General features: G+C 47.6%; 1 protein-coding gene across 1 annotated transcript in view; it reads left to right on the top strand.

The window, feature by feature from the left end:
- Positions 1 to 15,671, top strand: part of MROH1 (maestro heat like repeat family member 1) — a 1,237,492-nt gene that overhangs the window by 604,650 nt on the left and 617,171 nt on the right. The window contains exon 18 of the mRNA XM_069221041.1: positions 5,470 to 5,522. Coding sequence (XP_069077142.1) covers positions 5,470 to 5,522 — 53 coding nt within the window. The remainder of the gene's footprint in view (positions 1 to 5,469; positions 5,523 to 15,671) is intronic.

Genomic DNA, 15,671 nt, shown 5'->3' with positions numbered 1-15,671 from the left:
CTGGGACTTAAGTCCTGATTTAGAGTTTGGCGGACAAGGTCACTCTATCACAAACGTTACAGATATCCCATTTGCCGTATTACAATCCCATACGATCGTAATACGGCGGACGGGATATCTGTCATGTTTGTGACTGAGTAACCCATCCGCCAAACTCTAAATCGGGCCCTTAGTCTCCTGTCCTGAAGTTAGAAAAAATAATAATAAAAGGAGGCAGGGTAGGGATTCCCTGATCCACTAGGCTCCATTGGGTCACCAGAGGAAAACCCCTGATGCCAAAATGAAAAACAATCTGCAAAAAATTCTGCGGTCTCGTGGGACTCCTGCGTGATTGGGGCCCAAAATTATGACTGAGCCGCATGCAATAGTTATAGGCCCTGGGGACCCTACCCCTTTAGGCCGAAATCATGAACAAATGGGAGATGGGGGGCGCATGGCCCCCCTCCCCGAGTCTCCAGGGGCCCCAAGGACCCCATCTCTTAGTGCTGATTTTCTTAATAAAGGGGAGAGGTGCCACGCCCCGTGGGGGCATTGCTCTCGCTTGGCCGAAGAAATTATTTAATTGACCACGACGTGCAAACACCAAGTCCGCTCCCAGCTGCATAATGAATTACATATGGAAAAAAAAACTTAGAAATTCATTCTCACCAACTCCGAAGAAAAGATGGCCTGTACTCCTCCATTTCTTATGCCTCAGAGGACTTAGCCATAGTAGATCGGCAGCCGTAGTCAAAGACCCATCATACCTTATGAGAATAAAGTACAAGAGCCCTTACAGCCTTTGTAACTGTTGCCAACTAAGATGATTTCCAAAATAACTTTCATGTGTCCAGTTGTACAAAGTGGGATACTTACATCTTCACCTGTAATACCTTCATCCACTGCACAAGATATAAGTCAAACCCCTGAAAGAACCAAGAGATATAGAAACCCTGAAAGATTCTGAAGTCCTAACTCTGATATAGATGCTACAAGTTCTTCCTACACCTCTCCTTAACTTGTTGCCTCTCCTTCTCCTCTCTCACCTACAGATTTTTTTTGCATTTTATTGGATTTAAAGTCAACAACAAAAATACAGCACTGTTATAGCTCCCACCACCCTCACGTAGGTTCTGTGTGTATATGTTAGTGCATTTCCTCATTTATGGGGGCCTAATGTCTTACCTATAGATGACATCAAAACATTCCATGATGTTTTAGTCAAAATTAAACAAACCTGTGCAACCACAGCAACACTGTCACAATTATTTGAGAAAATGTCCAATCAAGGGCAGCTGCAAAACCTTTGTTCTCTGATTTATTGGACATTGCAGAGGAAAAATTCATATATGGTGAAGAGCGCTCCTGATGGTGACTAATAACGGCATATTCCTCATCTTAGAATATTCCCCAGGTGTAATCCTGAAAGTTTTGAAGCATGCCGGAAAGCGGCACCTGCATCCCTGCATCAATGTCTTCCACACCTCATGCGACTTGCGCAGGATTATATCGCGCTACCCATCTTCATTGACATCAGTGCCTTTCTTTCCACGCTAACAGAGGTGGATCCAGAGCTCTCTTGGTCTCATTGAGACTATTTTTTCTGGACTTTTCAAGGCCATTTTGCAAAAAGTAATTTCAGTGTTTAAGGAACGTGTCCTTAAATAAATCTTCAGGGTTTAAGTCCTGTGGGGAATGTAACAGACTGAAGTCTGTCTCTTTTCACCACTTTGACTGCCTGTGGTGCCCAGGGTTGTCCCATTACTTCACTACCTTTTGTTACTGGGTCCTAATGCACTCAAAGGCAATCCGGGAATGGGATCCTGAAGAAGTAGAGGTTATACTCCTCCAGTAAGAAGAAGCTATCATCTAAAAGGGGTTGCAAATCCCCTGAGAGCACTTACTTAGCCTTGCCTAGGAGTCCCCATCAATTGCTAGATTTCTAAGCGCCACCTTCCTGCACCAGGGTAACTTCCTCTCACAACACTGCTCCCTGGAGAGGTTAGTGAAGGAGGTTTCAGCTAGCAAGATGGAACTTAACTCTTTTCCTTCTGCTCCACTGGACAAGGAGTCAAAGCAAAATGACTCCTTTGAACCTAGGATTTTCTCCTCCACAAGTCTTGCTTTGCGTTCCCCCTTGCCTGCTCTGTCACTGTAGCCAAGCCTTATGGAACTCATTGAGTCAGGTCTTACCACTCATTTCGGAGGAGGCTACCGCTATGATTTCTCAGTCCATATGGGGTAGCCAGGACGCAGCCAAATTTTCAATACGTTATAGTCTCCATCCGATGACTTGCTTGAACGCTTTGCATTCGCTTTTCAGAGGATGTCCAATCCACCCTGATGGACATGCCCTTTAATAGGTCCCTTCACAAGGACAGGGCTGACTCTGCACTGGAGCACTTTAGAATCTCCAGGGCTATGGCCCTCTCCTTTGGTCTCTCGAATGCTCTGAGCCCACCAGCTCCTCAGTTCTGCCCTTTCATCGGATTTGGCAGATGGCTTCAATACTCAGCAGACACTGCTGGCCCTTCAGCAATCCCAGCCCTTTTGTGGCCGTGACAGAGGACGTCCTAGGTCACCTGGACAGCATTGGCAGCAAGTAGCATACTCCTCCACCTCTCCTGCTACCGCACCCTCAAGCCTTTTTGATGTGCTCATTGTGACACACGGCCACCCTGTTTGAGGCAGGCGCCGACATTTCTTACTGGGCTGGCAGGCCATCCCCTCGGATGAGTTGGTGTTACAAATTGTACGGCAGGGCTATGCTCTCCTGCGAGGAAATGGGGTGTATTATATGATGGGGTAGTGTACCTCACCATGTAATACACTACCAACCCCCTTTAGAACCAGTCAGGTTTGTTAAACCTTAGTGTAGGAAAGTAGCATGATTATGACATGGTTACTCCCACTTTTTGTCTGGTGTCATTGTGTTTTGACTGTAGTACACTGGGATCCTGATAATCAAGACCCCAGTGTCTGTGCTGTCTCCTCTAAATTTGGTTGTTGGATAACCTTTACAACCACAAATGGCATACTGTTGCACCCATATAAGTCACTAGTATATAGTACTTGGGTACCCAGGGCATTGGCACACCAGGGGTCTCCCATGGGCTGCAGCATTTATTATGCCATCCATGAGATTCCATGCAAACTCTCTGCAGGCCTGCCACTGCAGCCTGCGTGAAATGGTGCATGCACCTTTCACTCCACCTATAAGGTTTGCCTTATATCATGATCACTGCACTTGGACACTGTAAGTCACCCCTCTGGTAGGCCCTTCAGCCCAAGGCGGGGTGCATGCTCCCAAGTGTGAGGGGTACCCCTGCATGAACAGAGGTGCCCCTACAAACCCAAGACTCTATTTTCTGTGCTTTATAAGTGCAGGGAAGCCATCTTAAGGTATGTAGTGGACACAAGGCAACATGAGTTGTCCAGCTAAATAATGATTTCTCTGAACCTAGGCATGTTTAGTATCAAACATGTTGGAATTGAGCAACTACACCGATTTTACTGCTAGTTGCATGATAGCATGTACTCTGGGGTTCCTTAGGGGATCCCCCAGTTCTGCTTGTAAAACCTTTCAGGGTCTGCCTAACAGCCCATGCTGCTGCAGCCGCCAGACACGCTTCTGTCCTCTTGCTGCTGAACCTAACTCGAGCAGGGGAAGGCAGAACACAGGGTTTCCTTTAGAATTGTGTGTCTCCAGGTTGTGTTGGGGTGGCCTCTCAGCACCACCAGACTTCTTTGAAGGGCATATTTGGGACCCTCCTTGTTTAAACCGGTTTCCACCACTGCAGGATCCCCCAGTTCCCACTCTGGCACAAAACCACACAAAGGACAGATGAGTGACCACCCCCTGTCCAGCTCCTCCCCTAGGGAGGTGCAAAGAGCTCTTCCAGGTGGCCACCTGGTGCTGCCATCTTGGAAACAAGATGTGCAGAGGCCCCTGGGAGCATATGACTGGTTAGGCTAGGTAGAGGATGTCCCTGACCCCTCCGATATGTGGGTCACTGCAGCTAGTGACCAACTCCCTTTTAAGGTTACTTAAGGGCTCCCATGAGGGTCAGACCTCAGATTCGTCAAGCAAGGCTCTACATGGAACTCTCTGCAAGATATCTTCAGCTCCTGGTCTCAGGAGCTGCTATTGGTCTGCTTTTGGAACTGAAACAAGACTGTATCCAGTTGGGAGGGCTTCCACTAAAACATTTTCTCCTGCTCCTCCAAGATTTCTGCAACATCCAAGGCTGTGCATCCTTCAGGGTCCCATGGACTCTGTCTGCATCCAAGAAGCAAGAAGCAATCTCCCTTGGAGTGAAGGAGTCACTCCTCTGCATCTGCAGGCATCTCAAGACAACAACAACTGGCTGGTGGATCCTGCTGTCCCACAGACCTTGAAAGGCTCTGCAGCTCAGGTGGTGGTTCTGTGGTCCTTTGTGGGACCCCCTTGTCTTCTGACCACCTTGGGGGAAGGTGGGCCCCTGCTGTAGCTACTGGTATGGAACCCCTGTGCATCGGAACTGTTGCTCTTGCCAAGGCTTGTTGACTCTTCCTCTGGACGATCTTTCGGCTCCAAAAAGCCCCAGCCTCCAGCACTCTGCAACTCCAAGTTCAGCTTCCACTCTGCAACTCCTGTGACGTGGGGCTCCTGTTTTGTTGTGATGCTGAGGCCTTCCTGAAACTCCCTGTGCCTGCTGCCAGTGGGTCACTTGGCCTCTGACTCCGACTGGCTTCTGTCCCTGCTGAAAACCTACCCTGACTCTTTGCGCCCCCCCCAAAAGAAAACTAAGGATGCAAGGAAGTCTAATCAGCTTTTTGTAAATTATTGCGATCTTCGACATGGCTTCCTCTGAATGTTCCATTGCTAGATGAATTGTAGCTGGCAGTACTGTGTTATCAGTTAGTAAGCAAAGGAGGAGACAAAAAGTAGCCACCACAGCATGGTTTATCCATGATATCTGCAAAGTAGCAACATGAAAGTCAGCATACACTTTAGCTAGACTTTAATGCCTGACACTCATGCTGATGCTAGGTTAGGTCAGGAAACACTTTGAAACCTGTCCAACTGATATATAGTTTAACAACCATGGAGTTTAACCCTTAATTAGATATACTATTTTCCTGCTGCCTAACCACTACTTTCTATAGCTTGAGTTAGCTTACTACTCTACTCAGGTGTTCATGACCATCAGTGAAGATTCTGCCATAGAGATGAAAAGATTATTTACTTTCAGTACGAGTTCTGCATCAAAGGAATCATTAAAATCATAAACCTTGCTTTGAAAATGCAAAACTCAGGAAAAAGAAAACTGAGATGTGACGGTTAAGACATATTAAAATCATGTTGAAAAGAACAGGATGTTTCTGGCATCTTGGGCATATTACCAAATTTACATTACTGTGCTTAATAATGGCAACTCAGTAATATTTGTTTTATTTGGTGTTGAATGTAAACTGGCAGATTATGTTCCACGTTTTTGTATTTTTCAGACCACACGGAGATGACTCTACCACAGAAGGAATGGGAAGACAAGCTGCTGCAGGTGAGAGTTTTACTTAGTATTACAGACAGCATACGGGGCATCATTGCACCCAGCCGTTCACTGGTTGACTAGTCTGGCAAAATTTCCTGTGTGTCTGTTGCCATGGGAAGGAAACCAGAACTTCCACTAAATGATGATGCAGCTGTTAAATATGTGTCATATGTTTCAATGTGATTGTCATAATTTCTTCCTAGTTGTACTGAAAAAAAAAAAAAAAAAGTTGGGGAAAAACAATATTTGACCTTAATCGCTGCAAACATACACGCTTATATACACTCTTTAGGTGGGTTGATAATCTTTACATTTGAAAATAGCCTATTCTGCTTCCTGTGAACAGAAAAGCTGCAGAACACCTCCGGTTACCACTATGCCTGGTGTGTCATTCTGGTGCTGAAGGAGTGCTCTGTGGTGTGACACAAGTTGACCATAGTCCACCCTGTAGGAAGCTGGCTCTGTATATACTATATCAAAGTGAGATACTGTAGGAAGTTGGCTCTGTATAAACTATTTCAAAGTAAGAAATAGTGTGCACAGAGTCCAAGTGTTCCCCTTAGAGGTAAGATAGTGGCAAAAAGTGATAATTTTAATGCTCTATTTTGTGGTAGTGTGGTCGAGCAGTAGGCTTATCAGAGGGTAGTGTTAAGCATTTGTTGTACACACAAGCAATAAATGAGGAACACACACTCAAAGACTTACTCCAGGCCAATAGGTTTTTGTATAGAAAAATATATTTTCTTAGTTTATTTTAAGAATCACAGGTTCAAGATTTACAAGTAATACTTCAAATGAAAGGTATTTCACTCAGGTATTCCAGGAACTTTGAATAATCACAATAGCTTGTACAGTTTTGACAAAAATGGCAATAAGCTATTTTAAAACTGGACACTAAGTGCAAAAATCAACAGTTACTGGGGGAGGAAAGTATTTGTTATGTTTACAGGTAAGTAAAAGACTTACAGGGTTCAAAGTTGGGGCCAAGGTAGCCCACCGTTGGGGGTTCAAGGCAACCCCAAAGTTACCACATCAGCAGCTCAGGGCCGGTCAGGTGCAGAGGTCAAAGTGGTGCCCAAAACACATAGGCTTCAATGGAAATAGGGTTGCCCCGGTTCCAGTCTGCCAGCAGGTAAGTACCCGCGTCCTTGGAGGGCAGACCAGGGGGGTTTTGTAGGGCACCAGGGGGGGACACAAGCAGGCACAGAAAGTACACCCTCAGCGGCACAGTGGCGGCCGGGTGGAGAGTGCAAACAGGCGTCGGGTTTTTGATCGGAATCAATTGGGAGACCCGGGGGTCTCTTCAACGATGCAGGCATGCGCAGGGGGGGCTCCTTGGGGTAGCCACCATCTGGGCTAGGCAGAGGGTTGCCTGGTGGTCACTCCTGCACTGGAGTTCGGTTCCTTCAGGTCGTGGGGGCTGCGGGTGCAGTGCTGGTTCCAGGCGTCTGGTTCCTTGTTACAGGCAGTCGTGGTCAGGGGGAGCCTCTGGATTACCTCTGCAGGCGTCTCATTGGGGGCTCAGGGGGGGTCAACTCTGGCTGCTCGCAGTCGTCGGGGAGTCCTCCCTGTAGTGTTAGTTTTCCGCAGGCCGAGCCAGGGGCGTCGGGTGCAGAGTAGAAAGTCTTGCACTTCCGGCGGGAAACGTGTGGTCTTTAAAAGTTGCTTCTTTGTTGCTGAAAGTTGCACTTTCTTGAACAGGGTCGCTGTTCTCAGGAGCTTCTTGGTCCTTTAGATGCAGGGTAGTCCTCTGAGTCTTCAGAGGTCGCTGGACCCTGTTGGTTGCGTCGCTGTTGCAGTTTTCTTCGATGTAGGGAGACAGGCCGGTAGGCTGGGGCCAAATCAGTTGTCATCTCTGTCTTCACTGCAGGGCTTCAGGTCAGCAGTCCTTCTTCTTTAGGTTGCAGGAATCTATCTTCCTCGGTTCTGAGGGCCCCTAAATACTGAATTTAGGGGTGTGTCTAGGTCTGGGAGGGTAGTAGCCAATGACTACTGGCCCGGAGGGTGGCTACACCCTCTTTGTGCCTCCTCCCTGTGGGGAGGGGGGCACATCCCTATTGGGGGAATCCTCCATCTGCAAGATGGAGGATTTCTAAAAGTAAGAGTCACCTCAGCTCAGGACACCTTAGGGGCTGTCCTGACTGGGGAGTGACTCCTCCTTGTTTTTCTCATGATCTCCTCCAGCCTTGCTGCCAGAAGTGGGGGCAGTAGCCGGAGGGGCGAGCATCTCCACTAGCTGGGATGCCCTGTGGCGCTGTAACAAAGGGGGTGAGCCTTTGAGGCTCACCGCCAGGTGTTACAGTTCCTGCAGGGGAAGGTGAGAAGCACCTCCACCCAGTACAGGCTTTGTTCCTGGCCACAGAGTGACAAAGGCACTCTCCCCATGTGGCCAGCAGCATGTCTGGTGTGTGGCAGGCTGGCAAAAACTAGTCAGCCCACACTGTAAGTCGGGTGTGTTTTCAGGGGGCATCTCTAAGATACCATCTGGGTGTATTTTACAATAAAGTGCACGACTGGGATCAGTGTGCAATTATTGTGCTGAGAAGTTTGATACCAAACTTCCCAGTTTTCAGTGTAGCCATTATGGTGCTGTGGAGTTCCTGTTTGACAGACTTCCAGACCATATACTCGTATGGCTACCCTGCACTTAGTGTCTAGGGAAAACCTTAGACATTGTAGGTGCATAGTGCTCATGCACATATGCCCTCCCCTGTGGTATAGTGCACCCTGCCTTAGGGCTGTAAGGCCTGCTAGAGGGGTGACTTACCTATGCCACAGGCAGTGTGAGGTTGGCATGGCACTCTGAGGGGAGTGCCATGTCGACTTACTCATTTTCTCCCCACCAGTACACACAAGCTTGGCAAGCAGTGTGTATGTGCTGAGTGAGGGGTCCCCAGGGTGGCATAAGACATGCTGCAGCCCTCAGAGACCTTCCCTGGCATCAGGGCCCTTGGTACCAGGGGTACCAGTTACAAGGGACTTACCTGGGTGCCAGGGTTGTGCCAATTGTGGAGACAAAGGTACAGTTTAGGGAAAGAACACTGGTGCTAAGGCGTGGTTAGCAGGGTCCCAGCACACTTTCAAATCATAACTTAGCATCAGCAAAGGCAAAAAGTCAGGGGGTAACCATGCCAAGGAGGCATTTCCTTACAGATATAGTGTGCGCAGAGTCCAGGAGTTCCCCAGAGGCTTGACAGAGGCAAAAAATAGATAATACTAATGCTCTATTTGTGGTAGTGTGGTCGAACAGTTAGGCTTATCAGAGGGTAGTGTTAAGCATTTGTTGTACACACAAAAGCAATAGAAGAAACACACACTCTGACTTAACTCCAGACCAGTCGGATTTTATATAGAAAAATATGTTTTGTTAATTTTCAAGATTCAGTTTGCAGGTAAGTACATTAAATTCAAGGTACTTTGCATATATATAATCAGGACTTTGAATGGAATCAACAATGTATACAGTTGACTTTAAAATGGCAAAAAGCTATTTTAAAAGTGGACACTGCAATTTTCAACAGTTCCTGGGAGAAGAAAAGATTGTACAGTTTTCCAGGTAAGTACTCGATTTACAGTTCCCATCTCTGGGTTTTAGGTAGTCAGTCGTTGGGGGTTCAAGTTAACCCCAAACACCCACTACCAGCAACACAGGGCCGGTCGGGTGCAGAGGACAAAGAGGCACCAAATTAACGTGGGCTGCTATGGAGACGGGGGGTACTCAGAATCCAGTCAGCCAGCAGGTCAGTACCCTCGACTCAGAGGGTAGACCAGGGGGTTCAAGAGAGCATTGGAGGGCCCCAAGTAGGCACCAAACACACACCCTCGGTGGCACTAGGGCGGCTGGGTGCAGGGAGCTAACAGGGCATCAGGTTTTTAATGCAACTCTCTGAGGGTTCCCTGGGTGTGACTTTGAGGCTGCAAGCTAGGTCCTTAGGGGCTTCTCGGGCAAACCACCAGTTGGACAGGGAAGCATCTCCACTAGCTGGGGTATCCTGGGGCACTGTAATCTGAGGCTTAAGCCTTTGAGGCTCACCGCCAGATGTTACAGTTCCTGCAGAGAGAGGTGTGAAGCTCCTCCACCCAGGACAGGCTTTGTTTCTGACCAGAGAATGCACAAAGACACTCATCCCATGTTGTCAGAACTTGTCTGAAAGTGGCAGACTGGCACAGACCGGTCAGTCCTGCACTGGGACTTAAATGTGTGCTAGGGCTGTGCCAATTGTGGAAACAAAGGTACAGTTTTAGGGAAAGAACACTGGTGCTGGGGCTTGGTTGTCAGGGTCCCAGCACACTTTCAATCAAAGATGGCATCAACACTAGGCAAAAAGTGTGTAGGGGGGTAACCATACCAACGGTGGCACTTTCCTACACACTCTTTTCCTGCTCAGCAGAAATGCCCAGATGTGCTTGTGCCCCTACTGAACTCATGCATGTCTGCTTACTCCCGCTCTGGACACTGCATTACTAGTTGCCAGCCAGCTTGGAATCATGCAGCAGAGTGGCAAAATGGGTTGCTTTTAGGCAAGAAGACAGAGACTAGTAATGCTTACGGCCAGGAACAACTTGTAGTCTGCAATACAAGTGTACACAGAAGTAGATGCTGGAAGCGTGAGGGATGAGTGAGTGATGCCCTTAAGGTGCTGGAGCCTGCACTAATAACAGCATCCCTGACATGGAGCAAATGCAATAGGGGTACGGTTTAGAAACTCTGGCAAGTAACTGCTTTCCGTGCAGGAGTCTTAGCCTGGCGCTAGTTTGCGATGTGCAGTGTGTCCAGTGGCTGGATGAAGCTTAATTCATATATCTGCATTTTGAAATTAGTATGGTGTAATTCTTGGGCTTCCTATGTAGGCAGCTCTCTGAAAATATGAAGTATGGTGAATTAGCCCCTTTACCTGCTGCTTGGACATTGTTTGTAATTTTGTTTTCATATTTCAGGCTGCACTTTGAATTTTGACCTTTTGCGTTGGTGGGCAGTGGTTCTGTTGGAGGGGGTGAGGTGATGGAAACCCAAAACCAAAGGAGGATTTCCTTTTTTCCTTCAGAGATTAACAATTGCAGTATTTATACAATCGTCAAATGACACAAAAAAGGTGTTTTACAAAAAAGCTAGCTACAAAAATGAAAATGGATGTAATCACCCTTCTCGACAAATAGGAACAGGAACCGCCAATAGATAATTTAAAACTCCTTCTAGCAGCTCCTAAAACTTAGAAAAAAGAACATCCATTACTTCCATAAATTTGAAACCCAGGATGTCAGGGATGGTAGATGAATCATGACCAGAGTATTGTGGCTATACGATTACCTTGGATTTCCTCAGGGTGATTCACGTTCCCTAGTATTTGAAGAACTCTTCCTTGAGTCTTTACTTGCAACTCTGTGTAAGAAAGTACCCCTTTTGACATGGTCACCTACATTTTTTGTCCTAATATTGATGCATTTGATAGGGACAGTTAGCCGCAGATTCCTTACTTTAGAATCTTCCTTAGGCGCAAGCGTGGATCCGGAAACGTTTTTCCCCTAGCACGTCTGCGTATCTGTAGAGGGCAACGTGAGACTCTGTATCAACATCGTTAACAGGATGTGACATCAGCAGAGTCCATATAACCCCTTTGCTGACATCAGTTCCCTCTTTTCCAAGCTTACAATGCAGATCCGTTAATGGTTGGTCAGGCCTTTTTTGGCCTACTTCAGTGTTTTCATTGACTTAACATTGTGCTTTTTATTGTCCATGTCTTCAGGGCTCCAGCCCTGTGGGTCCTGTGTACGACAAATGTTGGCTACGGACTTCAACTCTGTTTGTATGTGGTGCTTGGGCGAGCACCACAACACCGAGGAGTGCGACTCCTGTTGGCATCTGCGGTCAAAGGCTCTGCGGGAGCGCCGTACGAAGCTTTTAGCAGCACTGATGTGTGAGCCGTCCCAGTCTTCACATCACCCAGTCTCCTCCTTGCACTGAGGTCCATTTGCAGGCCTGTTCAAGAAGTTGTTCTCATGGACATCCTTCTCCATCGGCGTCATGAGGTAAGTCTCAACGTAAGTGGTTGAAGTCGAAGAAGTTACTGACTTCGCCGCGTATGGCCTCCCGCCGATCGACGTTGCATCCCTTTCCCTGTCTGAAGTCGACATCAACGTCGAGGATTTGCCTTCTCATCGCCGCTAGACATCGCGTACGGCGTCAGTTATGTTGGTTATCCCTGACCGCCCTCTGTATTCTGGGAGCCCCCTCTTGTTTATACTTCTGAAGGACATGGTAAAGAGGCTGTGAAAGACATATCACACATTTCACATGAGGAGCAGCCTCATATGGATGACAGCTGGAGAGCTGGCCTAGCTGTGGCTTGTGGTTTGGATGCTTCCCCAGCTTCAGGCGTACTTTCCCCCCTGGCCTTCCTACAGAGGGGAGTTTCTCTCTAGCCGACATGCTGAAAAGGATTGCTGTGGTTTTGTATCTAACATCCTCTCATTGATGTTCTTCATCAAGGGCAAACGGAGTTGTCTGTGCTTCCTCACTGTGAGGTTCTATGTAGGAAAGTTCCCTCTTTTTGGCATAGTTATCCCCACTTTTTGCCTGATGTCAGTGTGGTTAGACTGTTCTCACTGGGATCCTGCTAATCAGGACCCCAGTGATTGTACTCTCTCCTCCAAATTTGGTTGTTTTGGTACTTCTTACACCCCACAGTTGGCACACTGGTGTACACCTGTAAGTCCCCAGTAGATAGTACTTAGGTACCCAGGGCATTGGTACACCATGGGTCCCCCATGGGCTACAGCATGTATTATGCCTCCCATGGGAGCCCGTGCAAACTGTGTCTGCAGTTTGCAGCCATTGCAGCCTTCATGAAAAGGTGCATTTACCCTTTCACTACAGGTCACTGCACCAGGTCATTGTAAGTCACCCCTATGGTAGGCCCTCTTGGCCCAGAGGGCAAGGTGCAGGTTCCTGTGTGTGAGGACACCTCTGCATGAGCAGAGGTGGCCCTACGAACTCCAGATCTAAAACACTGGACTTTGTAAGTGCGGGGAAGCCATTTTACCCATGTACTGGACACTGTCCAGCTACATAATGGTATCTCTGAACTTGGGAATATTTGGTATCAATGATGTTGGAATCGTACCCCAATACTAATGCCAGTATTGGAAATATGATTCCATGCGCTCTGGGGGCTCCTTATAGTACCCCCCCAGTATTGCTCCTACCAGTGTTTTGCGGGCAACACACGCTGCTGCAGCCCTCTCAGATAGGGTGTCAATCACCACCCTATGGGTGGTGCCCGGAGCTCATCCAGGTGGCGTCTTGATTCTGCCATCTTGGAAACAAGCTGTGCAGAGGCCCCTGGGTGCTTCTGACGTCAGTGACCCCCTCTGATTGGTGGTCACTCTACAGTGTGACCAAGCCACCTTTATGGGCTTGTTAGGGACTCCCTTGTGTGTGGTTTCCCAGATTCGGCATGCAAGACTCCACTAGGACCCCTCTGCATCAACCTTTTCTGCTCCTGGCCACCAGAACCGCTGCTGGACTTCACAGGAACCAAACAAGCCTGCAACTTCTGAGACGACCTCGCCTTGCAACATTGTTTCCCCGGCTCCTTCGAGCAATTGCAACATTTCCACGTCTGTGCATCCTCTGGGGTCAGCAACACTTCAGCTGCACCAAATAAGCAAGGAGAAGTCTCCCTTGGAGCGAAGGAGTCACTCCCCTGCATCCACAGGCACCTAAGGCAGTGACTTTTGGCTGCTGCGATTTGCTCTCCACAGGACAGGTTGGATCCTCCAACACAGGTGTTGGTTCTGAGTGGTCCTCTTGGTCCTCTCTGCCTTCTGTCCAACTTGAGAGATGGTGAGCCCTTGCCTATCCGTGCAGGACAGAGTCCCTGTGCACTGTGACTCTTGCAGCAACCAAGGCTTGTTGACTAAAGCTCCGAGGGATCTTCAGGCTCCAAGTAGCCGCTGCCTCCAGCACTGCATCCTTGCAAGGACAGTCTCCTCTTTGCTTCTCCAGCGACATGGGACTCCTCTCCCGGTGGGCTGACTGGACTGCAACTTACTGTGTCTGCTGCAAGTGGGTTGCATGTGGGGATTGCAACTGCTTCTGTTGGCTTTCCCAACTGCTAAGGGTCAGCCCGGACTTCCCTCCAAGGGTCGAGTCCCCTGGACCAAGCTGGTCCTCTTCTGTGCAAATCCTCTTCTGCTCAGATCTACGTTTGCCAAGGCTTGTTGGTGGTCTTCCTGATCACTGACCCCACTGCAATCTGACGAATGGCATGGGACAGCTTCTGCATGACCTCAAGGACTCTTCTTCAGCTCCTGGGCTTCACAGCTGGCCTTAATCATCCACCGTCAACCCGGATCTTCATCCACAGAAGAGTGGGTAGTGGCTCCTGCTCCACCTGGACACTCTAGTGTGGACTGGACTCTGTCCCCTTCTTTTGCAGGTCATATTCTACCAGAATCCACCATTGGGATCTACTGGGCTGGTCCTATTCATGCAAAGTTCCTTTTTCAAATCCCCTTGTTTGGCTCTGGGAAGACTAGGTAACTTAGCTCTGCTCTCCTGGTTGCTGGGGATCATCTAGTTACTCACCTGTTGGGGTCATGAGTTCTCCCAGCTCCCTTTTAACTATTCCACATCCTCGAGTGGGGCACCTAACTTAGCTTTCCACTATTTTAGTATGTGGTTTGGCCCACCTATAGGGCTCTAGCTATTTTCTGCTATTACTGGCCAATGCTTGTTATTTTTCTGTGCTAATTCCTAATACTTGTCGTGTATGTATAGTGTATACTTATCTCCAGTTGAGGAACTGCCTACAAGTAATCTGGTTGTGTTACTATATTAAAGTACCTTTAGTTTTGCAACACTGTATGAGTCCTTTCATGTGAGATAAGCTGCTCTGTAACTTCTGTGAGATTGCAAGTGCTTTACACTCCTCCTAGATACGTCTTGGCTGCTCACCTCAGCTGCCACAAGACAGCCCTGGCTTCCTAGACACTCTCTCACTAACTAATAGGGGTTGCATGAACCTGGTATAAGGTGCAAACACCATAGGTGTCCACCAGACACACACCAGACCTGCTCCTACACTATTGATCAGCCATAGTCATCCTACCCAAACTTATGATTTTTGGCTGCCATCTTGGTCTGATCTCCCTAGTTCAGCCAAGACAGTGTAAAATGTAGGTTTTTGTTTTGTATTCAGATCTCTTCCTTCTTCTAAGGCTGTTGAGGAAAAATTGGCAGCTTCTTTCAGAGCTGGACCATCTAGTTTTAGTCCGAACAACCATTTCGAGTTACTTGGACTACTATTACTCTTATACTCTTTCTGGGTTCTTCTTTGGAGCTGTTAAAAAAAGCTCCAACTTATCCAGAATGCTCCAACAAAACTGGCCTTGTACTGCCTCCTCTGTCATCTGTTGCCTCCCCTCTGGACATGCGCCATTCGCTTCCTTTGACAAAAACAAATTATTTTTAAATCCATCTGTCACGTTCACATTCCTGTGCATTACACCAGGCCCAACTATCTTAAAAACATTTTTATTCCATACTTCCCTGGTCAATCACTTCACTCGGATGAATCTCTATTAACAATACCTTTTTTTTAATCGGACCTGTTCCGAAGGTAGGTGGTTTTCAGTGGCAGCTGACAAATTATCAAATCCTGGTAACACTATAAAAATGTATGAACGGCTGCATTTTAGGAAGGCTTTGATGACTGTGCTCTATGGGCAGTAGTTTCTTATCCTTCTTAATTTCAGTTCAGTTCTCTTTAGCACCAGGACACCAGTATAGGTACCAGTGCACTTAATGTGTTAAACATAACATTATCCTCTAACTCTTTGATTTGTTGCAATGTTGAGTAAGCATAACTAAAACAGATGATGCCATAAAGTAATATACTTCTGATTACACAGTAACATTTAATTAGACAATTAACTGATAGAGACTTCTAGCTGTAGATTCTTTACCTTTGAATTCCCTGGCGTCCGCTTCCAATCCGGAATTTTTTGCTGATCAATACTGTAGGAAAGTACCATCTTGCCTGGCATGTCACCCCCATTTTTAGGGTCAAACCTGCTTTGCATGCGCTCGCGCATGCTATAGCAGGGAGACTCTTTTGTCTTTAGAAAAGGGCACGGAGCCCTGTCAACATCACGTCA

This window comes from Pleurodeles waltl, chromosome 2_2 (assembly GCF_031143425.1).
Source record: "Pleurodeles waltl isolate 20211129_DDA chromosome 2_2, aPleWal1.hap1.20221129, whole genome shotgun sequence".
Taxonomy (NCBI): Eukaryota; Metazoa; Chordata; class Amphibia; order Caudata; family Salamandridae; genus Pleurodeles; species Pleurodeles waltl.
Note: the sequence above shows the minus strand (reverse complement) of the source record. Positions and strands in the feature narration are given on the sequence as shown.